A 27,617-nucleotide genomic window follows, 5' to 3' on the forward strand; every position below is an offset into this window, starting at 1 on the left:
GTGACAGATGCACAGAACGGAAGGGCACACAAACACACATGCAGCTCTCAGAATACATTTACCTGAGAGTCTATGAGAGCAAGCAGAGTTACCAGAAGAGATACCAGGTAAGAAAGAGCTCACAGTGTGGAGCAGCATAGGAACGCTTTTAGCAGTGGGCAAAGCCTCGCATAGATGGACACAGTTGCTGATTGACTGGCTTCGCTTAGCTTCCATCGGAAGAACAAAAAAGGACAAACGAGAACAAAGAAGTTGAGAAGAGAAAAAAGGAAAAGGGAAGAAGACAGTAATCAATAACAGCAGAGTACAGAAGAGCAGAACCAGATGTTGACAGTAACCAGGTCAGTTCAGGATTCATTCAAATTTAAATATGACTGACAATGAAAAGAAAAACACATTTAAAGTCAAGGAAGCTGCAAATTCACAAACCTGAGAATAAAGGTCTTTATTCTGTATTAACATTATGTGAACAATTTATCTTGTAATAGACACTTGTTGGGCGCAGAGTTTACGTTAGACAGTGTCTACCTGATTGTCTGGCAGATAAAGATGAGAGATATTGAACGCCTCTCAACTGAGCGGTGAGGTCTCACATTAATGATGAACCTTCTTCTTTCTCATGGTTGTGTTACACTGTTTTACACTGTTTTGGATCTTTGCGTTACTCGCAAACATCACTGATCTAAACATCGAACTCAACTCTGACTGTTTATGCACTTAAAACAGAGTCAGTAGTATGTATAACACAGGCAAAAATACACATATCAAATGTGGATAAAAATAGCAGCTAGCTAGCTGGCTAGCTGTAGTACTTTATGCATCCCCCGCTGAGGAAAGCCGGCTTATGATGGGTATCTTACATTCGTTTATATTAGTCTGTAAAATCGTTTAGCATGCTGATCTGGCGGGCTCAAAACTAGACTGGCCCTGTCTTCTAAGTCCATGTCGGTTCACACATAAAAATATATTAAAAGAGATCACACCTCAACAGCGAAGTGAGAGATGGACTGCTTCGTACCGTAATAGTACATCAAGCTGCCTTCTTTCGACGAGAGTTCACAACAATATTAGTTTGTATTTGCATGAACAAGTGCAGCAGAGTTTTGACAGTTGTCATATTGCCATTGTATCTGGCTGCTACTTCAGACCTAATCTCAAAGGGAGCAATGAAAGAAGAGACAGTTCTATTCTCTGTTTTCAACACACTTTAATTATGCCTTTCAGCGAGAGAGATACGTCGTCTCTGCTACAGCCCGCTGCTGCTTACCATTTATGCATATTAATGAGCATTAATTACACTCTTAATGAAACTATCAAAAACTGCCGTTCAATTGATGTGTGGGCTTTTCTTGAGGACTAGGGAGGAGGGCTGCCGGGCCTTTGAAGATCAATGTGGGAGAAATCCAATTAGGCCAAAGAAAGGGAAGGGAATTTGAAGCGGTAGTGTTTAATGTCCATCTTGGCTTGCACAAGGATACAAATAAGCAGACTAACAGAATAGGTGCATTAACATGCACACAGGACACATAATAAATGTGTCAGCACACACACAAACATGTGCACAAATCCCTTCTAAGACTTCATGCTTCAGGCACAAACACATCTGCTCCTCGCTCAACAAGCTCATCATTTTAGTATGTTGGCGGTAATTGGAAGGGCGGAAGGGCAGGGAACGCAACGGGTTCATCTCTGTCTTTTATCCTCCATATTAAGATTCTGTCTAGACAAAATGAAGACAAGCACTGCAGCTAGTTACTTCTCAACTGCCTTCTCGCTCAACTTATAATTAGCTTGCCACGCTGCCATCAGATAAGCGAGGTTTGCGGTGTCCAAACTGAGCTAATGACAATGAGAGTCCAAAGCTGGCCTTTGACATGTCGTCAGGGGGGGATTGTGCTGTGTGTGCCTGCATTTGAGCTGACAGAGAAACATGTTGACATTGGCCAGTGACATGTGAGGGGAACAATGGGGGCCATCTGCTGGCCTCTTTGTCTCTGGTGTTGGGCCTTTCAATGACACCTGCACTAGGGTACACATGGACCTGTCTGAAGGCTTACACACACAGTCAATGCATCTGATAAAACCTGTGTTCTGAGGCTTATCAGCTCTGTGTTGTTGGCTTACACAAAGTGAAAAGATCAACACAGCATGTGCAAAGAATAGTGCATAAATGCAGCCTGTTTTTATAAAAGACACCCCATTGTGTTTCATGTTTTGGTTATGGGGACATACAACAAAATACTGTAATCAATAATATTACAAGTATTTACCAGAGGCCTTCTGTCGAACATTGTTACGTGCTTTCTCTACACCTGGAGCTCCAGATGTCGTGGCGGAACGAATCCTCATGGGCTCCTGGACTCCTGGCCCGCTCTGCTCCCCTTGGTTCCGCCAACTCAGTGAGAAGGAACGCGCTACAGCTGCTGCCTTCTGGGAGTCCTGAATCACTCCTGCGAAAATGAAAGACTGTCTCATTGCCAAGGCGTTTGCATCCACTAATGACATTTAGATTTAGCACCACTAACCTGTAAGAAAATGCAAGACAATTCACTGTGGGCCCCTTAAGGATTATCATAGTCATGGTGTCCTATTTTTCTAATTCTTTTAATCCGATTAAGTGTGCAGACACTGATCGGTAAAGTAACTATAAACTCTAAAGCTACTAGGATCTTTTAAGAGGTTCATGTGAACACTTTGTTTACCCAAACACCAAGATCTCAATTTCATCCCCAGTTTCTCCCCCTCACCACGTCCTCTCTGCTTCTTCTCCTTCTGTTCGCTGAGTTTGTCCAGAGGCAGGTTGGCCATGTCCAGGCCGTAAATGGAGCGTGCCAGCACGGCCGTCAGCGAATCCATGATGCTGGCCCACTCTGTCACCAGTTCCTCCCAGCAGGTGAGAGAGGACAGCACTGCCAGCAGCTCGTCCCATAGTTCCCGGGAGATAAATACGCACAGGTTGGCCCGCACCCACGCCACAATGATGGTCTGCATGCAAGACGAGACAAGGAAAGACAGGTTAGCTTTGACAGACAAATTGCAGCTATGAATTCCAGGTTAGTGTTCCTTTGATTCCCAAGTGTCAACACCAAATAAAGTCAATAACATATTGTGCTTGTTACTCATCAAAAAATATGTAAATTCTATGTTCTGTCCTCAAAATATACACTTTAAAGAATGCTGCAAGTAAGCATTGTGATAATCCACACTTAATCCCCATAAATCAATTGATGTAAAAACTATGCATACCCTAAAGAGTATTGAGGCTAAACTTTCAGCAAAGCTGTCTTTTCTTTGGTTTTCCTGTGGCCTCTTCATCACTGCCTCTGTGATCCTCAGCAGTACCTGCAACAACTGTTCCCTGTACAACACAGATAGCAAAAAAACCCAGTGTCAATCAAGAAAAAAACAAGACAATAATATAATTCCCTCCCAGCCATTAAATTTAGGAAACCTGATGGAATAACTGGGAAAATCTGTCATGTGTATTTCCACATGTCACTGACCATGTCTGCGTGTTCATCGTGTGCTCCATGATCATGTGTCTGTAGATGCTGAGAACACCCTTGCACACTTCAACCTGGTTGTCCAGGAGTTTTGGTACATCCTGGCACGGCTCCAACAGGAACACATTGGATGAATTGGTCAAGAACACCTACAAATAAAGGTGCAAAAAAAAAAAAGCACAGAGAAAGACACAAAGACTAAGTAAGATAAGGTAACAAGAGAGAGAAAATGTACATTAATATGTCAAGTACACAATGAAATTGTAATCATAGAGTGCTGTCGTCACAGGATAGAAATACACCTCTGATCTTTCGTACAGACCTGTAGTGTGGGCTGGATACCAGCTTTGACGTCCCTGTTCTGCTCCTCTGTGAGAAAGCCACGACTGATGGCGCTGCTGAACGAGTAAGTCCTCCCCCAGCTGGAGTTCCGCTTGTGGCCGTGGCTCTCTATTACCTGGTAGACGAAAGGCGGGTAAGTCAATTGGTCAAAGACACTAAGGTTATAGTCCACACTCATGGAGGTCTTTTTTTTTTAAACAGATGTTTTCTTTCTTTGTTTAAAAAAAACAATCCTGCGCACACACTAACTTCTCTGAAAGGACTGTTTAATTTACAAAGTTGTCCATTCACGCAGATCTGGCAGAAGTGTCAGCATTGCTTAATGAGACCAAATCTGAAGAGAAATCTTCAGATTTGGTCTGTTACAAGCCCAAAAATGTCCAACTCTACACATGAACGCCTTGAAGAGTCTTCACCATGGAAGGACTTTTTCCCAACAGGTGCCTTTTCGGTGATCTAAAATTCATTTTGTGTCTGTCAAAACTATGCTTAACATAGAAAGACTTCTTGTGGATATTTTCCAACAGGGCTGGCAGGAAAAAAATCTAGACAAAATTGGGGTGAAAAATGGGTTTTTTTTGCACATCCAGCTCAACCTGAAAACTTTGAGAAATTACCAGCATTTCCTGTTTAAAAAAACTTTAAGGATGACCCTTTTCAAATTAAATACAACCCCTAAAAATGTGTCCCTTTGCAATCTGTTAAAGGTGCTTTGTGTGGCTCAAGAAATATTTCAACTTGGTAATTGTATGTACATTTTTCATTTCTATGCTAGAGCTTCCTTAAAAGTGTGCACTAAAAGAATCTAGCTTAAAAATGTCAAAGTCACATTGCCAAACCTCAAAGACACCTTTACTAAAAAACATTCCTTTTTTTTGTTGTTGTTGTTGTTGTTGTTCAATCAGTTTCACCTGTGCATGCATGCTGTTTGTCTCCAGACTGAGTGTCTGTCTAGAGCTGTCGTCCACTTCATCTATCTGGGATTTTTTGTCAGGCTCCGTCATAAAGCTGGGCTTCTCCTGCAGGATCCACTTCCTGTACACTTTGATCACCTTCCTGGTTGCTGATGCTTCGCAGGATGGCAGCAGGAACGCCTAAGCAGAGAGAGTATTGACTTCAAAATGAGGCTATTACAGCATTGTTCAAAGTTGAAAAAAAGGTAGTCTGGTAGGATTTTAAAGTAATGTTAACAAACGGCCAGCAGAGGGCAACACAGTACATGTTATCACAACATCAGCAGGAATGACTGTAACTCATGTTTCAAATATGAAAAACAGAAAAATGGCTTGGTGACCACAGTGTACCTGGTGGAAGACCTCGTTGACAAAATTCACATTGTCCCTGGTGGATAGGAGAATTGCATGCACCATTTCATAGACATAGCGGTGCTCCTCCTCAATGCTACACAAACTGGAATCACTCGGCCGTCGGTCTGACAGCGTGCTGCTGTTGGAGTGGCTCTTCTCAGGTTCCCCCGCTGGCCCAGTTGGATCCCCATCTGATGTCCTATCCTTATCCTGGCTGCTACTGCCTGCAGTGACAGTCTGGGCACCATGGAGACACAATCAGTACGTTTACATGATGTACATTTAATTACAAAAAAAAAAAAAAAAGTCAAATTGTTCTCTGCACTCATAAAAACCTGTTTCAATATCAAAGAGTGTGCAATAGGGCTGCCTCCATACTATCAAATAATTGGTTGATCACTACAATTCAATGTTAACTGTGCCTATGAGCATCTGTATGGGGAAGAAAACATCTACACTGAGCATTACAATAAAATATTCCAATTTATATTGAATATTGTGAGTTTTTTTTTTTTTTTTTTTTTTTTTTTTTTTTAAATGGAACTAAAGTTGATATATGTGATTGAAAATAAGTCTTCTCAGAGGTCTCCCATCAACCATCCTCAGCAACAGCATGCAAAATCAACTCGCTGCCAAATCACGCTCACCTGGATGAGTTTGGGAATGACCTCAGTGCCGTTCTTGGTGCCCTGCACCACGGCAGCGCTGCTGACATACTTCTTCTCCAGGAAGAAGGTGACCAGCCAGGTGATAAAGGCCACACGGGGTGCCAGGTACTGATCTCTGGTGCAGAAGGTGCTTTCGTTGTTTCGTGTCACTGGCACGTACAAAGGTTTTGGTCTGTGGTGGGGTAGGTCTAAATAAGCAAAACAATGGGGCAAAAGTGGAGGACAGAAGATGGCACAAGATGAAAATGGGAGGTTGGATATTTTGCAGTAGGAGCAGTACATCTTTTGAATAGCAATGGTTTTTCTGTTGCTCGCTTGTTTGTTTGTGTTGTATTGGAGTTCCAGGTTTGAGGACCCACAATTTTATTTTTTGCCTTTTAATTTCACATGCAGCAAGCAATCTTCAGAGGCCAAAGGGTATACCACTGATGCACATTACAGAGTGAGAAAAGTAACTTATTACTTTTGACCATTTAGCACAGGGGGCGCTTACTCTGCTAACAGTCAAATCTGTAAAAGAGTCAGATGTCAGGTTATTTGTTATCCATTTTACAGTGAAAGATATTTCACTTCACAAGCAGCCACTCTTGACTTTGATTACAGGTTATATACCTTAGTAGAACTAAACCAATTATATAAACTTCAGTTCAAGACGCATTGGTAGAAAGGTAAATATATTCCATATATACCGTGTGACCGCTTACCTAATAAAGGCTTGTAGAGATTTGTATGCTTGGTGAAGGAGGGGAACAGATGTGGAAGGTAGTACTTCTTGAAAAGGCTGAAGAGAAACCTGAAGCCAGTGTCCTGGTTTTCTTTGTTCTTCCATTCTAAACTGGACGCCTGGCAGACAGAGGACAGAGACAGACGAGGTCAGACAACAGGCAGAGGAGAGGATTCCAGCATCACTCCGACAGTGACAGATAGTGTTGGCAACACAATAGTTTCAAGGTTGCACAAACAAAGAGTACATATAGGGCTGTGTGCACGATCGACAGACTCTCAAACACTTAACTGATCTGGTTTTTAGTCTTTTATGGTGTTGTTGTACAAGAAGAGGATAACAAACTACCTTAGCGCTCTGTGTAACCAAAACGAACACTGAGGAGGGTTACTGTGTCGATGACTCGTTTTTTTAAGGCAGCTTCTCTTTTCAGCACTGTAATGGGTAATGTCTGTTTTTGAGTCAGAGCCCATCCACTGAGGTAGAAAAGGATTTTAAATTCCTCCCATCAATTTGTGATAAGGAGGAACCTGATGATTACAAACATACATACACATCGTCTTTGAACAGGTGGAAGTTTTCACAAAAATTCTGTCCTGATGTAGGGAAATTTAGTTTATGTTTATATACGTAGTTATCTCAAAGAAAATATGATGTCATTCGAAAACTACTCTACAATATAACATATTTCCTGAATTTAATTTGTGTCACTAGTCATTTGTGTTGTGACACAAATGACTAGGAGTCATTAGCTGTGTGTCACGGTCATCATGTGAAGTATGGTGTCAGTCAGTACAACCTGGTTTGCTTATAAATCATGTTTAACAATCTTTTTGGGCTAGTTGCTTTTGATAAAATTAGTCACATTTGTATTCCATAGAAACACAAATACATTTATAAAAAAAAGAAATGTTTCAGTCATGACTCTGAACTGGCTTTGTTGCTGGTTGAGTTTTGTGTTGGGACCACCTTCAAAGCATTTTAGTCAAAGTCGTCTCCATCCTAAATGTCCACTGAAAAGTGTCATTTGCTTTTGTGACCACAAGATGGCAGACAAAGTGACAATGAGTGAGACCAACAGGTCCAAGTTTACAATTAAGGATTATCATGGTGCAGTCAAACCAGAATATAATGTTGTCATGTGTACACACAGGGTCATGTGGACGGAACGATCAGTCGTGACTCCATTTGACAACTCAGCCACTGGTCAGTAAGAATTATGACCAACAAAAATTAATCATGTATCCCAGCATAACCAGTGCCCCTGCATTCCACACATACTGGCTCGGGTTTTGAATTCAACCTTAAATTAAGTTGTGATTACCAAACTGAAGATCGTTGAGACAAATACATGTGCATTACCTGGATGACCATGTACTTGAGCAGGGTTTCAAGGATGTAACAGGTCTGGTCTTCTGCTACCTTTTCTCCCACCACGGCTGGAAGCAGAGGAGTAATCTCCTCAGGCACGACCTTTGCTGCTCAGATCAGAAGACATAAAGACCACAGTTAGGTGAAGGAAACCAAGACTCTGCTTCCGAAAAGGAACCTGCACGATCCAATATCAATGAAGTCTGTCTTGGACGACCTGAATGACCACTCTCATCATGTGGTACACAGTTCTGGAGAAAGGAAAGGAAAAGCATCCATAGTCACCATCAGGGGGATTGGAGAATGGGTTGTAAATGATGGTGTCAAGAGTGCAGGGCCCTCGAGAGGACGGCACAGCGGGGAATCCTGGCACCAGACAGGCAAAGATAAGGAACTGCTCCTCAGCACAGTTGTCCCTCAGGGCCTGCAGCCACAGCAGGAAGAGACGGATTCCCTCACAGCGGATCTAAGGAACGAAAGAGAAGTTAAACAAAAAAAACAGGGAAAACGTCAAAAACCTCATAATTCATCAAATCTGCCTATAAGGCTAAATGTGATTTGGGATTTTCAGATTTTGCAGCGTTTAGATGATCATGATAGGGACTCTTACTTTGAATGAATTTCCAGTGTGTAGAAGCTTTTTTAGTATAGAACCTGAAAGAAGGGATAAAAAGCCTAAATGAGTGAAGCTCTACAAAAACCACACATACAACACAAGTCTCCCACACAACAAGCGGCACGAAGCTGACACGGCTGAGGATCCACTTGTCATTCCTCCTACAGACAATTGGACTTGATGGTTGGCTCTGACAAATCAGTGGGGTGAGTGGCGAGGCTTCACATATCCCTGATGAAAATTAACACCAGTTGGCAGTGATGTGCATTCATGAAGGCAATTTCGGTTCCGCTGTAATCAAATGAGACGTTGCTCTGACTGCTAAATACATCGGGGCGAAGGAGGTCTGCGTGTGTGTGTGAATAATGGACTTGAACTTGACAGCCTGCAGACAGAAATTTTCTTATGAGCACGTTGTAGGCTGTGTGTTTACAGGGGATTTCAAGTTAAGGAGGAATCCGATGGCTGTGTGTGTGGGCACTGTGATTATTCGTTGTAATTTTCCTACTCACAGATCAAATCAATACTTGTTTTTTTCTTTTTTTTCCTTTTTGGAAACAATCTGGTGTAAAGAAAACCTTTAAAAGGTTTATGACTCAGGAAATAAGGAATACAAAGGAAGCAGGAAAAAAAGGATGATGAAAGGTGTAAGTGCTTTCTTCAGCTTTTGAATGATCAGTGTCAAATGTCAGTTACCTTGCAATATGCACTTAGCTACTGCCGAAGGACACTACAAACCATTAATGTCCTTCCTGACCTATCCTTCCAGCCAAAATTAAATTCTAACAAGCTACTCAGGTCCTTTCAAGAATGCTTCCAGAGGTACAATAATATAGAAATAATGTGAAAGAAAAATGTCTTAGGAATTCAATTAGACCACAGGTATGTCAAGAAGCTATCCAGCCTACCACCAAGAAGAAGTACACAATGATGGCACATCCTCTTGACCAGTGCCACAAGTACTGATGATCGCAGAAGAAACATGTGAGTTCAGAGAGAGGCCAAGAGGAAGCCTTGAAGCTCTAATCATTTGTTATCCATGAGTGACAACCCACCCCGAAGGAGTTTTCATATTTGAAATGACGAGCCTGAGGTTAAGGCCGATCTACCACAGTCATCTAGACCTGAATCTCTGCTGCCGGCGTCTGATAAACAGCAGTCATAATTGGGGTTATCGCTTCTTGAAAGAGTTTTCCTGTCTGCGTAGGACAGAAATCATGCCAGCATTATTCAATTACTTATTTGCATTTCAAATGAAGAGCTCATTTGCATTCCACATTTACATCCCCTTCTACGACTAATTATTTTCTCTTCATTATGGAAAGCTCAGGCGTGGCAGTGGTGCAAGTTTGTGTCCTGAAGTGTATATCAGAGGTTACACAACCACAAGGAGGAAAGAAACAGCTTTCAGGCGTGACAAAGAGAGACAGAGTGCAGCATTCAAGGACCAAATATTCCATTGGGTCGGCGATAAGCATACCTATACTGTGAAACTGCCATCGGTTGTAGATTTTCTCCGGCAGGTTTTGTAGAATTTTCTGAGGAAAAAAAAAAAAAAGCAAAGGAAATTCATTGTCACTAGTAGTTTTTGCACATTTCAGCAGTGAAAACAAGAGAGAGGTTGCAATAGAGGAGAATTATGGAAGAGAAATCTAGTGAATGAAAATGACCTTAATATGACTTTATTTTAATGATCGTGAGGGAAATTCAAAGCATCCAGTGGCAGCTTACAAAGAAACAAATATGTCATGAAACAACCACTGACCCCCTCACACATATTAACCCGAACCAAGATTTAAGGAATCCCCTACATTAATCAAAATTAAACCCATGCTATTACATTGGACCTATAGATGTAGATTTAACTTCACCTTTACAGAAATAAAAATAGACCAATGACAAAACCTTTGAACAGCTTATAAACAACAACAGAATTAGAGCCCTAAATACCCGGAGACAAAGGATTTTGAGACGAAGGAAAATCTTGGGGAAAAAAAGTGAAAGTGTTCTTTAGACTCTTCTTCCTTATTATGTCAACTACTTCTGAAACAAATAATAAAAATAATAATTTGGATTACAATAGGGTCTTCGCATTGGTCAGTGCTTGGGGCCCTAATTATTGTGGTCCTGCAGCTAAAAATGTGTTAAATTTGTAAATTACATACTGCTTAAGAAAGATCCCTAACATAATCTGATTGTACAAAAAAAGATGATATTGTTAAATCAAAGGTTTCCTGAAAATGGTAATTAGTATACTATATACTACATGAAAATATTAACAAATTCAAATGTGTATGTGACAAACAGATTCGCAGACTGTTTTGGAAATAACTTGTGATTTTGTATTTTTGACCCTATCTGCAGAAATGGAACGTAGCTAAGGCATAAGCTGAGAGCTCTCCAGGCTGCAGCCATACAACAATGACAACAATGCAGCAGCCAGCATGTCCACCCTTTAAGTTTCATTTTTTTTCATGTATCTGTTTTGACCACAGAAGGTGTGTATTTAATGCACCTGCACACGGTTGCTTCAGACACGGTTTGTCAGATATCATGGCAAACCAACACGTCTCACAGTGAAGGAAGTGAGCAAGCGAACTGGTTCAGATATAATCTATATCTACAGACCTGAAATGCCTCTGCTTTTCTTATAAGAACTTCCACAACCAGAAACTCGCTCAAACTAAAGGAGAGACGTTACAACAGAGACGTTTGAAGACAGACTGAGAGCTGGCTAAACACTGAAGCTTCCGTAATCGTGACATGGCATTGCAGGTGTGAATCCACCGATGGCTCTCTCCATTGTTTTGAATTCGGAATGCAGTTGCCATTTTAAGATCAGAAAAGGGTCTATTTCTTTAACAGTTAGCACAGCAAGAAACTAAGTAGCAACCAGCTGTGCGGTTTACTAAGGAGTTTCATTTGAAAGTCTTCTAAATCTTGTAAATAAAGAACATTTAAAAAAAAGCATCTAATGATCTGTTAATCAATAAGATTTATATTATGGACAAGACATGTCATAGAATAACCATTGCTCTGTTAACTTACTCGTCACTGACATGTGCAACTGTATGTTAATGATTTAGAAGGCCAATGAAGGATTTAAGAATAAATAATACATTCATTAAGAAATGCTGGACATGATTGTTGGTTGAAGACGTTTTCTCTTAATGGGATCCTAGAATAAAACAGAAGGAAAACAAAAGCTGACTTTGTTTTGATACGCCATATACATTACCCTTTATTTGGCCTCGCATGTCTGCAGAGCCCTTTGACATGGGAAATGTCATCACCTCCCCAACAATCACTTTACAACTCAATTAGAGCTCCCTAACCTTTCAGCAGCCTATCATTATTCTCAAATGCAGCGACAGGTTAACTGGGTCCCTCTGGAGAGATGAAAATAAGGCTGAGGGCAGCAGTGTGTGTGTGTGTGTGTGTGTGTGTGTGTGTGTGTGTGTGTGTGTGTGTGTGTGTGTGTGTGTGTGTGTGTGTGTGTGTGTGTGTGTGTGTGTGTGTGTGTGTGTGTGTGTGTACATGATTAGTTAATAGTCAGTGCAGTTAGCAAATGATGCCCCGATGGCTCACTCTTCATCAAAACATAATCACTGACCCAATAAAACTTCATGATTGCAATGTAGAGGTCAAGCCTGCCCTTTACTGCTTCACGTGTGAGACTCTGATCCACTCTAACTCTGGGCAGCATGATACACATCTGCCTTAAAGTGTGAAAACAGAGAGGCCGGTGTTACAGAGCACCACACAAACAATTCACACCTTTAGAAATGATGATATCATGATGATGATAATGACAGTAAACTTCAGAGACTAAAGAGCATTACAGAATTGCATAAAGTAAAATTTAAAAAAAGATCTGTTAGGAACAGAAGAGGTCTGAAAGAAGGCGTCTAATTACTCTTATTGTAAACTAATTCACCACATTATGCTGAGAGCTATGGTGGCCCAGAAGTCATCTCATCTTTTGAGTGTCTCAGTTTGTCAACAACTTCCTCCTTCCCTTGTCATCCTCTTTCTTCAACTTTCCATCCTCATCCTCTGAGAGTAAATCCCCGTTATTATCAGTGACAGAAGAGATACTGAAAGACATACATCACTTTGAGGGGGCACTGGATGACTATCTGTGCCGTTCAATTTCGCTCTGATCCACAGACGTAATGATTTGCGTGTACAAGCGTTGGCTGCACCTTGCTTTTGATCCCACGTGGGATTAGAACGTCTCCCTACAGGCTCTGTACTGAACTCTTTCACACTCAGTCTCCTTGGGGCAGCAGACGCATTATGCTAGGGGTAAGCACAGCGGGTTGTCCAGCATAAGCCTTTCAATGCATGTAAGTGTGTGTGTGTGTGTGAGAGAGCAGACACAATAACACTGTCTTTCTCTCTTCTTACAGAGCACCAGGATGGGGAGAGTGTGAATGAGATGGAGAAGCTAGCTCAGAAAGACCCCCTGTGGAGCGAGAATGGCGGTGGCAACAATGAGGAATTTACTGGCTGATACGAAGCGAATACATGGACTGAGGGGTTGGTGGAGTTACTCTAATCTGCAGTCATACTCCAGCATAAAGATTGGGGCATTACTGTGGTGCAACGACAGCCTTAACACATTTACATGATCCGTACTTAGGTTTCCAGTCGCAGGCCCTGATCATGCCACAGAATACACTTCCCCAAGAGGTGGTCTTGCAAGGGCTTTTTGACAGCAGCAACAGACATGCAGTATTGGAGTCATCTACATAGTGTTTAGGTTTTTGATAAAGAGATTAAAATACCATCTGTGGACCACGTAATCTCTAGAGGGAAACAAAGACACTGAAGATAAAGCACTAACCTTCTAAAACTATGACCCAGACAGACATGTCCTGATCAGAAAATGTGTCAATCACTTCACAAACCTCAGGCAAACCATAACATGAAAGGCCCGATTTGATCATGTTGGGAAGGAAATAACATAACATCATAAAGTTTAAATGTCCTTAATGGGAGCGCCGATAGCTTAGAAGGTCATGCCGAGTACCCCCTTTACAGAGGCTCGAGTCCCTGTCGCATCGAACCCCGGATCCAAATCCTTTGCTACGTGTCATCCCCTACTGTCTCCTTCAAACATTTCCTTCTCTCCCTTCAGCTGTCTCATCCAACTTTGTCCGGAAAAAAACATCAGCCTAAAATAACCATTACACTGAGTCGTTGTCAGTGAAAATAAGACCTCAACTCTACAGTCACTGTAGAGTCGAGGCATCAAATACCCAGTAAGACTAAACATCACTGCACACCTGTTTTGTTTAATATACATAAAGGGTAAGTCTAAACAGAGAGCTGATTTACATGCTAAGCAAATTTCTTAGCTTGGTCTCATTATTTGTTAGGAAAGCCCTTGGTCAATTTAAGCAGACATAACATATCTAATAAACTCTCAAATAAATTACTAAATGCCAAAAGCCCATTTTAACTTTTATTGAAGACTAATAATAATAATTAAAAAAAAAAAACCCAGACATTTTCATTCTCCTCTGTCACCAGTTGGTGGCAGCAGCAGAGCAATCAAAACTCCTTTCCCATGAATCCAAGAGCCACTGAACAGCCACCTTTTTGTTTACAGCCTTTCAACCAAGCTGTAGGAGCTCCTCAAGGACAGTTTTGGGATTTCCTTGAATATTATTCAGTAATAGCCATGTCACAATTAAATTTTTTTTAATAATAATCAAAGGTTAAACAGCATGTCAATACAAGTTTAAAGTGTCCATAAGTTACATTTCTTACATATTCAAATGGTTTCTATAAGATGTGCCACAGACAGGGCGGGGAGCAATCCTCCGAGATTCATTCAGACTATTTACAACTCTAACATACATTGAATGCAAATCCTGCATTTAAAAAAAATATACAACAGCGTTCGTACAACAGTCCATCAGAAATGATGTTAAATAGGTTTAATGATGACTCATGAATTATCCCATATAAGGTAATGAAGAGGGTGAAGTCTTAATGTAGATCTAAATGGATGCCAAGAGGAATTCAAAATGCTGATTCAGGTCCGGATGAGGGACAACAGGTCATCATAAGGTCATATCCTGGCAGGGAAAGAAGCTGTGCACAGACTTCCCTGTGAGCTTTAAATGTCTTCCCATAACCTGTCCCACAACCTCAGTGGTGGCACCAGGATCAAATTGCTGACAGACACCGAGAGGTCATTTACAGTCACTCGGGAGTTTAAACAAACCAGGGTCGCTTCAGGCCTGAGAAGCCCGAGCTGGTCTTGTGACACAAAAAAGAAAAACAAGTTTTCTACTACAAACAGCGGTCTCATTGGGGTTTCATTTCTAGAAGTACAGCTAACCTTCATTCGACGCGTCTGTCTCAGTACCTTTTTCAAATCGAGACGTGACATTTTCTTGCAAGTTGTGCAAACAGCAGCATGATTTGACACACAGGGTTATTGTCTCAAAGCACTTTTAGATACAAACCTCAATAGAAACACTAAATTATAGGGGAACTCCAATACTGAAGAGCACAAATAAGTTCATTGCATTAGTCTATAAATCCTTCAAAGGGTTGAAGTCTGAACACAGATTTGACTACTTAGGAACAAATCGGCTTTGGCTGGTTCTTCACACTAACGGCACGTCGAAGTTCTCTTGCACACGCTGCCCACCAGGACTTCGCTGCCTGTCACAGGCCTGCCAGCTCCTGTTACAGTGAAGCCTCTTCACAGCATGCTGATTGGTGGTATGAATGCTTTGTCAACGCTCAAATGTCACCGTTGTACTCGTTTTACTAAACAAAGCTTCATCATTGTGACATATAACAGAACATGTATTCCTTTTGAATCTGCTTCATGACACATTTTCTTCCACTCAGGAGATTATTTGCTGCTCTTCCATTTTCACTTTTGTGTGCGCGACATGACACCCACCTATGTACCAGAGCCCGATAGCGCTCTTGAGCCTTCTTCTCACTCCGAAAAAAACGTGTTACATTTTTGGGATGAGCAGCATGTGTGAACACAAACAGCCATATTCAAACTTGATCTGAAGTTTCTCCTGCCAGCCCCGTGGTATTTTTTACGCATGTAGTCCGATATCATCAGGAGAATTCACCTCACGGGGGTGGGAGGGGGTTGTGATGTTTATTCCATGCTTTCTATGAATGACCACCATAGGCTGTAAGCACAAGACTGTTGCAATCTCCATGCACATAATCAAACTGCTGTAGTATTTTAAGTATTTTTTTTTAATATAATAATAATATTCTCATTAGAGTGCTTTATCGCAGACTGTTTCTTCGTGCATCATTCTTTTTACTTCATTTCTCGCCACAGGAGACCCCCTGCCCCCCCTTCTGTTTAACAGGGATCATGTCCATCTGTAAGGCTTTGTTCACACTGTAGCCCAAATCGGATTTTTCCCCAAATCTGATCCGATCCGACTGACTGTTCACATTACAAAGTGAACAGATCCGATCTGCCCGTCCATATTGACGTGGTCTGATCCACATTGGTTTCTATGGTAACAGGTAACGCCCAGAAAAATGGGTAACAGAGAAGTGTGATTATTTTTGAATGCTTGTTTTACTGTTTGTTTTTATCCTCGCTGTTCTCTTACATTTACCGAAGTTAACTTCCGGCCCGCTGGGCCGACGTCATTGTCGATGGTGTCGTGTTGCGAGTGACGCAGAAGACACATCGAAGCGAATGCGACGTTCAGACTGAGTCAGATCTGTAAGAATCAGATTTGAAACCACCTCCTCAAGTGGTTTGAATCAGATTTGGAAAAATCGGATCTTATGTGGCTTTTTGTGCTCAAACTGGCAAAAAAAACAAATAAAAAAAACAAAAAAACAAATCAAACCACATACAATCTGGATGAGCTAAAAATCAGATTTGGAGGTGCAATGTGAAAAGGTCTAAGTGTCACGCGTGAACAACCAGATCAGGAGGATTTCAGGGGCCGTCCACCTCCAGGAGTGCGTATGTGAAAAGGGCTTCAGAATCACCTTGTGGTCGTCTCCTTTTACAAATGCAACCTAAGCTTCAGTTTCAGGCAGGAAGATTTACACCTGCTCAACGTTTTCAGTGTGTTAAGAATACAGACTACCTTGTCAAGTGTTTCCTACTGTTGTTTCTGTCTTTGATGCTGAATTTGTTTGTTGTCTATATGAGACAAAGAAACAGGGAAGTGGCTAACTGGCAGTTTTATAAACACGTGTACTCAGTTAACAGTCACTTGTCACACCCGGATTTACCCACAGGTCTTCATGAACTTGTTATTCAACTTCTGAAAACAATTAGCGGTAACAGAGATGATTTAGGTGTGTCAAAATATGGACGGTTGAGTTGTTATGCAATGCACATCTTTTCACATTTCAAAATCAATGAGACAATGAAACCTGAAATTCTAATGAAGAAAACAAACAGTTTTTCTACGATAACACTAAAAAGTCAAAAAGTGAAAGAAGGTAACAATAAACGTTGCCTTCTCATAGAGATAAGGCCTCTCTCTCTCTCTGCCAGTTCTGGTGCACAGTCGTATGCAGCACGGTGAAAGCCTTTCATGGCAGCAGACACAAAGAGATGTTGGAAGGGGATGGGGATGGCGATGACGGCTGGTGGCGGTGGGGGGTGGGGTGCGCCAGCAGAGTTGAGGGGGAGGGAAAAAGATCTCCTCCTCTAGACTTAAACAACTGAAGCAGGCTAAGCATCCGGACTCATACTCCCCCTACAGCTAGCCAGTAGAAAAAAAAGGGGTCGCACACCTTATCATGACAGAAATGTAATGCCAACATAGCAATGTCACATGACACACACAAACAGGAGACGCTCGTCATGCCTGTTCTCCACTCAGTCTATTCTACACATTAAACAATAAATACACTTCATTTATAACGCTTATCCCGCTTTGACAAATTTCAGTGTGTTACCTAATACAGCCTCAACGATACCATGATCAATATTAATAGTGTAGGTTTTTACTTTATCTAATTATATCATATTCTTCAACAGAAATGATGGAGCATGAATAATCTAACAGTGCATCAGGTAATGTTCGCACAGAGGAGAAGGGCTCAGGATCAAACTATCTGTCCTGTACACAGCGCTCAAAGTGAGCTTATCTTCTCAGTGCACGGGCAAGAGCACACGACGTCACAGACGGGGGCTAAAAGGGGACAAATGAGGGTTAAGCTGCTTTCAATGTTAGTTCTTTTTGAAAAGATGACTCCATAAATATGTAGGAGGCATAAATCCAGGCTTTATTCACAGGTTAGATGACTGGGTGTATTTGGATGGACAGGGAAAGTATGTCGGTGAAGAGTGGAGAGAACTGGAGGGGGATCGAGATGGTCGTTAAACTGAGAGAAATGTAATGATAGGTGCAATGTGTAATATATCTGCTGAATCCGATCATTAAATGACCATACTATATGATCACGCATTAAAAGAACATGCTATGTTTGTCAACAACACAGTTGCCAATATGTTCTCCTTCTGAGTTGCGATCATGGTGTGAAATAGAGTGTTTTAGTTTTGACCAGAGAAGTAGGCGGTTTAACGTCAAACCCCGCACGGCCTTTTTGGACACCTTTCAGCGTACAAGGACAAGCAGGCAAAGGAGTTGGTTGAGATATAACTTATTCTGCCCAACCTAAACAGTCTCATCATTTTTCTTTGAAGCTCGATGCTTTTGAAGAGATGACTCAGGTGAGCTGGTTAAAACACTGTTAAACACTGAAGCTTCCGTGTCCAGGACATAGCAAGCAACCTGCGTGCACAGTGACTCCAGGGAGGAGTGTGCCTCATTAGACAGCTGTTTTTGTCTTTAATGTGTTTAATATGGACTGCAGTACCAATTTTGTAAGCTAGGGATCAAAATTAATATATATAATGCTCCTTTAACGAAATGATTACGTAATCTTTCATACTGCAAAGTAACAGTCATCGTTTTAACTTTACAAAGCCTGAGCTGAGTGTCATAGCAGGCCATGAACATAATGCGTGCACTTAGACACATTAATAATAAACATTAATGCACTTAGACGCTTTAATAAAAAAAACTATGAGTCCCACTTAGACAGAAAAAAACTTTACTTGATACCATTAGAAACAAGTCTAAATGTGCTGTCTGCTTATCTGGACTCATGCTTATGTCATTTTGCATAATTCCAAAGTATTGGGTGGGTAGCAATTGGGTGGCTGCGGTTGAGCGGTAGAATCGTAAGGTTGCGGGTTCGATCCCCACCTGCTGCATGTCATATCCCATGTGTAACTGGGAAAAGCAGCTAACCCCAAAATGCTCCGTCTGCGGCATGTGACTGTGTATGAATGGATTTGTGGATAATGATGGACACTTTACTAAGCCATCTGTGTGTGATTGGCTGTGAATGGGTAGGTGTGACCTGCAGTGTATAAGCACTTTAAGTAGTCAGAAGAAGCCTGTTTACCATTTATCATTTACCTCCATACGGTGCGTGCAGGTGTTTGGAAAAACTAGGACAAGACCAAGTGTACAAAGAGAAGCCCTGCCCTGAGCAAATGTAACCAGAGATCTGGCTGTTTGTATTGGAAACTGGAGCTGCCTGTGCAGTCAGGTGGGAAAAGAAGGTAAGGGACTTTAACCTGTGAAACATCAGTGTTCAGAAAAACAGAGGGAGGGACCACGAAGCCAATAACACCTCACACGCACACACGCACGCACGCACGCACACACACACACACACACACACACACACACACACACACACACAGTATGTCCTCTCTGATTTGCATACACACCTAGGTCATTATAAAATAAGGTCACATGCACTTTTTTTCCATCTGCACAATATCAGATGAATGATCTGCAAAAATGATTCAAACCAGGAAATACAGTCAGAGTTATAGAGTGACACCGTGGAAACAATGTACCCAGCCCAGAGTTTAGCAGTAAACTGTTCGATTCAGGCTGAAGGCACCATCAGATAAAAGACATCAACATCATCACCACCACACAAACAACTTACTTCAAAAATAAAGAGGATAGAGTCCAGCTCCTCCCTTTGAGATTTGTTCCCTGAAAGACAAGGAAGGTAAGGTTTGAAACATATAACAGAGGTTATATTGCATTAGCCTCATCAATAATGTAATACTCATACAGGCCATTTGTTGAGCACTTATTAATAGAAATGTGTGTCACCAGGATAGCAGACTCCCTGTGGGAATTAATACCCTGCCCCACGTACTTTTGAACACAGTTCACAATAACAAGCATGTCTAGAAATGTCCTCTCTGTGAGTTTACGCTGTGTGTGGGGCCGGAGGGTAATAAAAAGCCCAAGAAGTAACACTTTCCAGAAAGAGCAAGGGAGAGGGTTAATTATTGATCCTGAAAGGATGACAGACGAGTTGAGAGTGTGCGGTAAACAAACGTGAAAACACTTTAGTACTCACCTTTTTGTTTTAAGTTGCTTTCCAGTGTAATGAAACTTTCATAGAAGATAAAATAAATCTGAGAGCAGTTGCTTTCAAAGAACACCTTCACTTCACTCTTGTCGATGACATCTGCAGGGAGGGAAAAGGAGACAAAAATAAGTCGCATGCATGAAGACAGCAACAAGTGCTCGCTGTTGGGATGTGGATCCAATCTGGATCAGAGCATGTAGAAATATCTTTTGAAATCACATATACTGGAAATGAGTCATTGCAAAACAGTTAAAAAGCACTCTCTGAAATAATCAATAAATGATTACATAAAGGCTTATTAAGCATCAATATCCCTTAAAGCTGCTACATGGCTGTCTGTTCAATTTAGAAGTGACCATGTTGACCTTCACTGCAGGACAGATCTCTTATATACGTTTGCATCTGTTTGACTTTATGTCAGATTGCTCGTCTTGCATTCTTCCTCCTGGACCACAGCTGATAGGGCTGCCGAATAAATCGTTTACATTGCTCTCACACAATGGAAGCATGTGCAGCAGTCCCATCAAAGGATTAGGCATGCCGGTGCAAAACGAACAAAAAAGCATCTAATTTTTCATGGCCAAACTACAAGAAAAGTATCCCATTAATCCATCCATCAGTGCTCATTGACTCATTGGCTATGTAGACTGCACGTGCAGCTGCATGTAGAGTTAGAGAGCATGTACAGTGTCGTGCTGTTTGTTTTTGATATGTAAGACACGACAAGCCCACTTTTACATTTTCACTTTGAGGCAGGACGATCACACCCAGTCCTTAATGAACAACGCACAGTGCAGAATGGTGGGGCGAAGTCAATATACGAGCAGAGACCAAACTGCATCTCTGTAAACAGCGGAGGAGGCAGTAGGGAAAGTAGTGTGTGTGTCTCATGTTTGTTTGTGAAGCTTGTCTGTTTACATGTCAGACCTCTATTGCTTTAGCGACGCTCCAACGGTGTGCTAAATCCCTCACGCGGACAACAAATATTACGCTGTTGTGGATTTCAGTTTAAAAGTACACATGCAGCAGACAGCGGAGCTCCCCTTTGTCAAAAGAGCTTCAGTTACCTTTGTGTCAAAAATGAATGGCACTAAGGCTCGTCACACTGAAGCTGAGACACAACTTTGTTATCCATTCTGATTAGTTCACAATCTGTTAAGACGTCTTGGCATCCTTTACCTGTTGATGTTGTGATGATTGGAAAGATGATTACTCTTAAATGTACAGTCAGCCTTTCTTTACCCGGCTGAAGACCGAGGGAAGCAGGATTTAAAACATCTGTGGAAAAATAAATCTCGACTGAACCAATATGCTTCTGAACTAGAGCCGCAACAACGACGAACGATAAAAATCGATGAATAAAAGTGTTGGCAATTATTTTATTGTTGATTCCTTGCGTCCGGCGATTAATGCGCCACTCCCTACGTCGCAGGCTGTGGTGACGTAGACGAGGAACTGTTGCACAGTGTTGTGAAGCGACAGTGTGAGAGAGCAGAGCTTGTATCTTGGATATTAAACGGGACAGCGGCGAAGAGAACAGTTCAACCTAAGTGGGGGAGCACTTCGCAAAGCAATAAAAGTGTGTTAGTTCCAAGCTTTGCAGAAGCGGTATGGCGTAGCACGGGAGCACCACGGTGAGGAAACAGCACAGGTAAACATGTTGAAGTCATCAATGATGAGGAGGGGAGCTCGAGAGCAGGGTGAGTAACGTTAGTCTCTCCGGTTGCTCGTGTTTACTCGTTATCCAGCTCGACAAGCAGGAAAAGTTCATTAAGCTAACGTTAGCTGCTTAATTTTTAGGATACCTGTATAAGTGTATTCCGGTGTATTCATTTAATGTTAATTACGCTGTTTTACTAATACTATTTTTGTCATTTCAGAAAAAAGAAAAAAAAAACTCTGAGAGGCCTGATGATTGGAACATCACGTACATGAGGACACGTGTGTACACTGTCAATTTGACGTAATGTTCTATTTTTTTAATAAACGTGTCAAAATGCCCTATTCCCTATCCCTGTTTAACAGTAGTGCAGAAATAACTCCACACTGCGCTTCAGACTGCTCTACAATATGTTGATGAATGTTTACTGGAGAATTTTCATGAAGTTAGTTGTGCTAGTTACTGTTCTGAGCCTGCATGACTTTCTTATCTTTTGTGGTCATTTGGGTAAGAAGTAATGTGCTGAGGCTCACTGTTTGTCATGGCATGTAGCAGCAATAATTATTAAGGGGATTTGGTGGTACATGTACAAACACTAAAAAACTGGCAAAGTCTTCATTTAATGTGCTTTCATTTGACACACTTCTAGTTCTGTGCTAATGAGATAGGCCTGGTCTGAATAATCAAATCTAGGCCAGGAGGAGCTCTGGCACAATGACAGCAATTAAGATTCACCTTCTGTTGCTAATTTTTTTTTCCTACCGCCACATGGCAAATTGGAAGACTCCCAGAGGCGCTCCAGCTCACAGGGAGTGCTGGAATGATGAAGTATGTGACAAATACTTCGATGACTTATTTACCCTGAGATCAAAGCAAAGATAATGAAGATAAATTAGGGGAAGATCAAGTAAAAAGGTGAAACTGTGCAGAGTTTTTAGCGACAAAGTACTTATGGCTAACATATTATCTTGCACATTTTCCAGTTCACAGAATTGTCTTTCAGATCGAAAGAACGTTCTGAGGGAGCTACAAGTGTCGGCCGTTGTATGGTTCAGATTATTGTGTGAGGACTTGAAGGAGGGTGGGTGGTGGTTTAAGGACCCGTTTACACGGAGACGCTGTGACAGAAACGCATCGAAATGACTCCACTCCGGATTCAAAGTACAGACCGTCTACATGGCAATCTTGCCTGAGTGAAAACGATGTAATTCTCACGCCCGGCCATTAGTGGGCAGTGGAACTTTACAACGCGACACTCACCAGTACAACCACTTTCTCCACAACATCCTCTTTAGCGGCTAGTTCTCCCAAGTCTTACCCAAATGCTGCGTATGGTCGCCCTGCACTTGGGTAAAGGTTGAACAATTTGCCGCAAGTGTTCGATGCTCTTTCGGCGGCGACATACACAATGTATCATATCAAGGTTCTGTTTATACAATGCGAATAGCTGCTGAAGCACATAGCACAAGCAAATCCGCTGCCATGTTCTCGACTACTGCGTATGTCAGTGATTTAGGCAGAAATGGGAAAACAGGGGGTGCAAAAAAAAATACAGGGGGTGCAAATTTTTTTCAGTGTCACTCACAGTGGCGCGGCTGCTCGGAGGTTATGTGCTCCCTAACACACTGGTTTTGAAGAAAACTGAAGTCTCTAAATGGTGCATTCTGTTCAATAAGATGCTTTGTTACACATTTTAGTTTTCACATTTTAGTTTTCCCGTTTGATAATATTGATTTACTGTACAGCCCCTGCCCTGACACACCCCTTTGTCATTTGACTGCAACTCACTTGGTTCATGCTGTCTAACCCCTTTGTAGTTGGCCCACTACTTCTATCTGCACTTTCTTTAAAAAACAAACAACAAATTAATTCATAATATTACATGTGTCATCCAGTAATAATAGATCCCTAGACCTTGATAAATCAATCATCTGTCAGCATATTCGAATGTGGCGCTGACCCGAAAAGGTGGAGCTAAACCCTGCAGTCCGTTGTCTATTAAATGTAGATATTTGCACGGCCTCGGTCAAGCCGTGCAATAATTTCAAGGCCGTGTTTTTTTTAAATAGGCCGTGCAAAAAGCGGTTTCGCGGCAGGCTACCTAAATCTATGGCGCATGTCCATGTATGGGGGGAGGTGTGGTGAGGTCATCGCAGCCAGAGAGTTCGCTCCGGTTCGTTCACATGGCTGCGATACGCCCCCGTATTCGTGTCGCTCCACTCTGGAGGTCGAATTCAAAAGCTTGCGTTTTCACCCCCGTGAAACACCGACGCCGTGTGAACGAAAGGCCAATCTGATACTCAACTGTTTCATTTTACTGTCTCCGTGTAAACAGGGCCTCAATGTCATGCTGCACACACTGCTCACAGGGCCATCATCTTACACTGCAGCCTTCAGACTCACTGATCCCCATCAAGCTCGCCAAGCAGCCGCTGGAGCATGACGGACAGAAGGAGAGGGTCTTAAGGGGGGGAAACAAACAAATAAATAAATAAAATCAGACCTTTCTGACAGGGAGTTAGAGTCTCTGGTGGACTCTAACCTTCATGGAAAAGGCTAACAAGACAGTGATGGGCCTCCCAGTAGTAAAAGACAAAGAGAGTCAAAATCTTACATTCAATGGTCGATCTGTCATAAAAGATTTCTATCCAGTGTGGATGAAATATGTCAGCGTGTGGGTCAAAATGAATAAACACCTGAACTTTACACAGGATGTTTGATGTAACTTACACAAGACCGGGTTGATATATGGGCTCCTTTGGTTACTACTTTAAATGTCCCAGAGGAAGCTATGCTAGTGAAACAAAAGCAATTACAGTTATAATAGGATAACTTACAGAAAGCAAGGATTCGAACATTTAGTATGAACTGTTTATTACAAACAAACTGGGCCAGTAACTTTCTCTGGACCAAGTTCGGGTATTTTCCTTGCTGTGTGTTTAGGACTGACTTTGTGTTCGGGTTTGGTTGAAAAGCATTTTGAAGAGCATTATCCAGCGAGACCCTTCACTCAATGGCCTCTTCTGACTTCTCAGGTAACAGCATGCGAACATGAAGGGGCAGAACCTGTTCTTCGGCTCCTGGGAACGCAGGGGGTGACACTGTATCCTCTGAACCCACTAGGATAACTTTGTCCTCCAGCTGACACCCCTCCTACTGCGAGACTCCCGCGTCACAACCAGTGAGAAAATGAAAAGACAGTTGTGATCATACAGGACTGCTGTGGTGGTAGACTAGTGTGTAACGCTGGTGACTCGAGCTGAATGAGCTGATAGCTGTCTTGTCTGTAGAAGCCCCTTGTTTAAGGAAGCAAAGTGAAAGCAAAGATTAAATTGTGGGATTCACACAGAAATGAGCGATCCTGGGAAAAGAGAGCTAGCTACAGAACTGATGGAAGGGAAAGAGAAGGGATCTGGGAAACACAGCCAGGTTCATTAACTAAACAAAAACCAAGGGTCAATTGTTGTCCAAAATGCTCTCCTAGTAATAATACGTACTTATCCGAGCTAAATGCTCAGCTTTTGCTCATAAGCTGCCTACAGCACAGTAAGCAGCCTATTTGCAAGGGGTTAATAAGTCAGCCTTATTATCAACTTAAGGTAACTTAACTGAACTTATTATTAACTATAAACTGCACAAACAATCACCTTCCCTAGTGGAATTAATAAACGCATGCCAAACACACCAGCCCTGACAGGTTTGGGTTGATGACATTATTCTTCATCGGGATACAGTTCCTTTTAATTGTCAGGGAAGGGCAGAAGTTCCAACTCAATGTGAGACAACCGGCTAGAAAAATAATAATGTGCGAACAGAGTAATGGAAAACGTCTGGCCAACAGAACACAATTCTGATATTTCCTTTGTCCTCACATGGCTGAGGCGTTGGCCTGAGATTTTGTGTGCCAAGGGTGAAAAAGTTCAATGAACTAGTCGGCGACAGATCAGATCAGAAATTTTGTCATGGACCGGACTGGTTTTTATAATGCTGAAAGAAAAAAAAGAAGTCATTTGTGATATACCTTTCTTGTCTATAACACAGAAACAACAACAACCCAGTCTGGTGGACTCGCACTTTGCACTCATTGTAGACAGTCAAGACTGAAGGAGAATTTTACAAGAAACACTTGATTTCTCTTCTATTATACGTCACACATTCTTCCTTTAATATTTATAATGAATCACATCCGGAATTTCCTCAGAAATAAATACACTACAGTAGATCCCCAAGTATAAGAATTAGATAATCCTGGACTCTCTTTTACGCTACAACAGTCTTGTTGCATCGTTTAAATAACAGATGATGTATCTGACATCAGAAAATGATGTCAGAGTCGCTTGCAAAGCAACATAATCAGCAGGCGAAATGGATTAGTCACAAGAAAAAGAAAGGTTGGGCAGATAGGGGGGGAGAATGAGAATGAAATGCTTCAAAATAAGTGAAATGCTCTTCTGTAAGGAGGCAGCTTCGTCTACACGACCCTGCATAGCTAGCTAAGAAGACTGGCTAACAGTGGACAAAACGGGCCGTAAGTAACTCAAGTCTCTCTGTGGAGGAATGTAATCATATCAATAATGAGTGCAACAGAGCAAACATAGACAAGTAAATAAACGTCTTTGTCATACTTACACTGTTGTAGTGACTGAATGTGAAATGTACAACTGGAGCCTATACAATCAATGGTTCATGTGGTCAGGGTGAGCTGGGTTGAAGTCAAACTCCTGGCCTGAACTATTATCTCAGTCCACTCCTGTTATTTGTTACTCCCCATCATCGACATAAAACAAACAAACAAAAACACTTCAATGTCTCTGTGAATAACAATGTTGCAGTAAATCTTTTCTTTTCTTATCTTATCTTTTGCTGTTAGTGTTGACAATGGGGATCATCACACAGGTTATTTAGCACACCTGAAGCACCTAAAGCACACGTTAGGCAAAGCAAACAGGGAGCAAACAGGAAGGACTAAACACAGTTCTCTCTAACAGATCCTGTTGGCCAAGTTGACTGCAGACCATAACAAGCAGTTACACTGAACGTACATAGTCACCATACACAACCAACGTCAACACCTGATCAGCCGTTTCTCATCAAAAGCTTCCGAAAAAACATTTTCAAAGACTGCATTTCTTTTCTATAAAGAGCAGATTATCTCTGCACAGCGATAGAGGGACAGCACACTGATTTCACAACATGCTGAGACATTTTTAATCGATCCGCTGATCACATGCCACCCGAACCACGTTTTGGGGGGGGGGGGGGATCACGGGTCAAGTGTGATTCATTTCACCGCTAGTCCAGTCCCACACAGTATTATATAACCCTATTACATGCCTTGGTACATAACAACTTTACATAATGTAATGATAGAAAAGAGGAAACCAGCCCTCTGGTTGACAGAGCAGCATAGTTCTGATGTTAAAAACATTAATTAATAACTTTTCTGTTTTTTGTTTTTCCTGATGAAATTATGTTAAACTGGGTTTGTCCAGCAAACATACAGGGAGCAGCTTGACAGTGTGCACACAGGGCTTGTTAGCCAATGGGTGAAGGTCATCGACTTAGTGAAAAGCCTATGGTATATTTGCACATTCAAACTTCTGGAGACAATGTGCACAGCTTCCTGTTCAAACTTCATCAGCACACAACACATGCACCGTAAGTACTGACACCAAAGGTTGTGTTAAACCACTTTTACCTCTTTAGAAAGAGACAATGTATGCGTTTATACTGCCTGAAGCCAAGTCATTAATATGCCATCTCACACGCAAAAGCCGTCTAATCAGGCCTTTGATCAGCGACAGGCTCATTTGCATTCGGCTGTGCTGGCTAACACTGCAGGTGCACTCGATTCTTGCCAGAAAGGAGATGAGAAGAGAGAAAAGACTGATACGTTTATTTGGCAGTATGCTCAGATAAGACACAGAGGAGCCTTTAAGGGTCCCAAAAGAGGGATGCCTGGAGGGTACCAACACATA

At 41.8% G+C, this 27,617-nt stretch overlaps 1 protein-coding gene across 4 annotated transcripts in view; it reads right to left on the reverse strand.

The window, feature by feature from the left end:
* ralgapa2 (Ral GTPase activating protein catalytic subunit alpha 2) overlaps positions 1–27,617 on the reverse strand; it is an 89,462-nt gene that overhangs the window by 49,170 nt on the left and 12,675 nt on the right. For 3 of the 4 annotated variants that reach the window (XM_079370439.1, XM_079370436.1, XM_079370438.1), the window contains exons 2-17: positions 19,968–20,078; positions 19,542–19,591; positions 10,012–10,069; positions 8,526–8,569; positions 8,201–8,381; positions 7,907–8,022; positions 6,525–6,663; positions 5,800–6,008; positions 5,150–5,389; positions 4,757–4,939; positions 3,826–3,960; positions 3,504–3,652; positions 3,247–3,358; positions 2,748–2,985; positions 2,271–2,450; positions 63–209 (exon numbers count right to left, since the gene is read on the reverse strand). In XM_079370439.1, coding sequence (XP_079226565.1) covers positions 63–209; positions 2,271–2,450; positions 2,748–2,985; positions 3,247–3,358; positions 3,504–3,652; positions 3,826–3,960; positions 4,757–4,939; positions 5,150–5,389; positions 5,800–6,008; positions 6,525–6,663; positions 7,907–8,022; positions 8,201–8,381; positions 8,526–8,569; positions 10,012–10,069; positions 19,542–19,591; positions 19,968–20,078 — 2,292 coding nt within the window. The remainder of the gene's footprint in view (positions 1–62; positions 210–2,270; positions 2,451–2,747; positions 2,986–3,246; positions 3,359–3,503; positions 3,653–3,825; positions 3,961–4,756; positions 4,940–5,149; positions 5,390–5,799; positions 6,009–6,524; positions 6,664–7,906; positions 8,023–8,200; positions 8,382–8,525; positions 8,570–10,011; positions 10,070–19,541; positions 19,592–19,967; positions 20,079–27,617) is intronic. The other variant, XM_079370437.1, reaches the window with a different exon arrangement.

Source organism: Symphodus melops (genome assembly GCF_947650265.1).
Source record: "Symphodus melops genome assembly, chromosome: 19".
Lineage (NCBI taxonomy): Eukaryota > Metazoa > Chordata > Actinopteri > Labriformes > Labridae > Symphodus > Symphodus melops.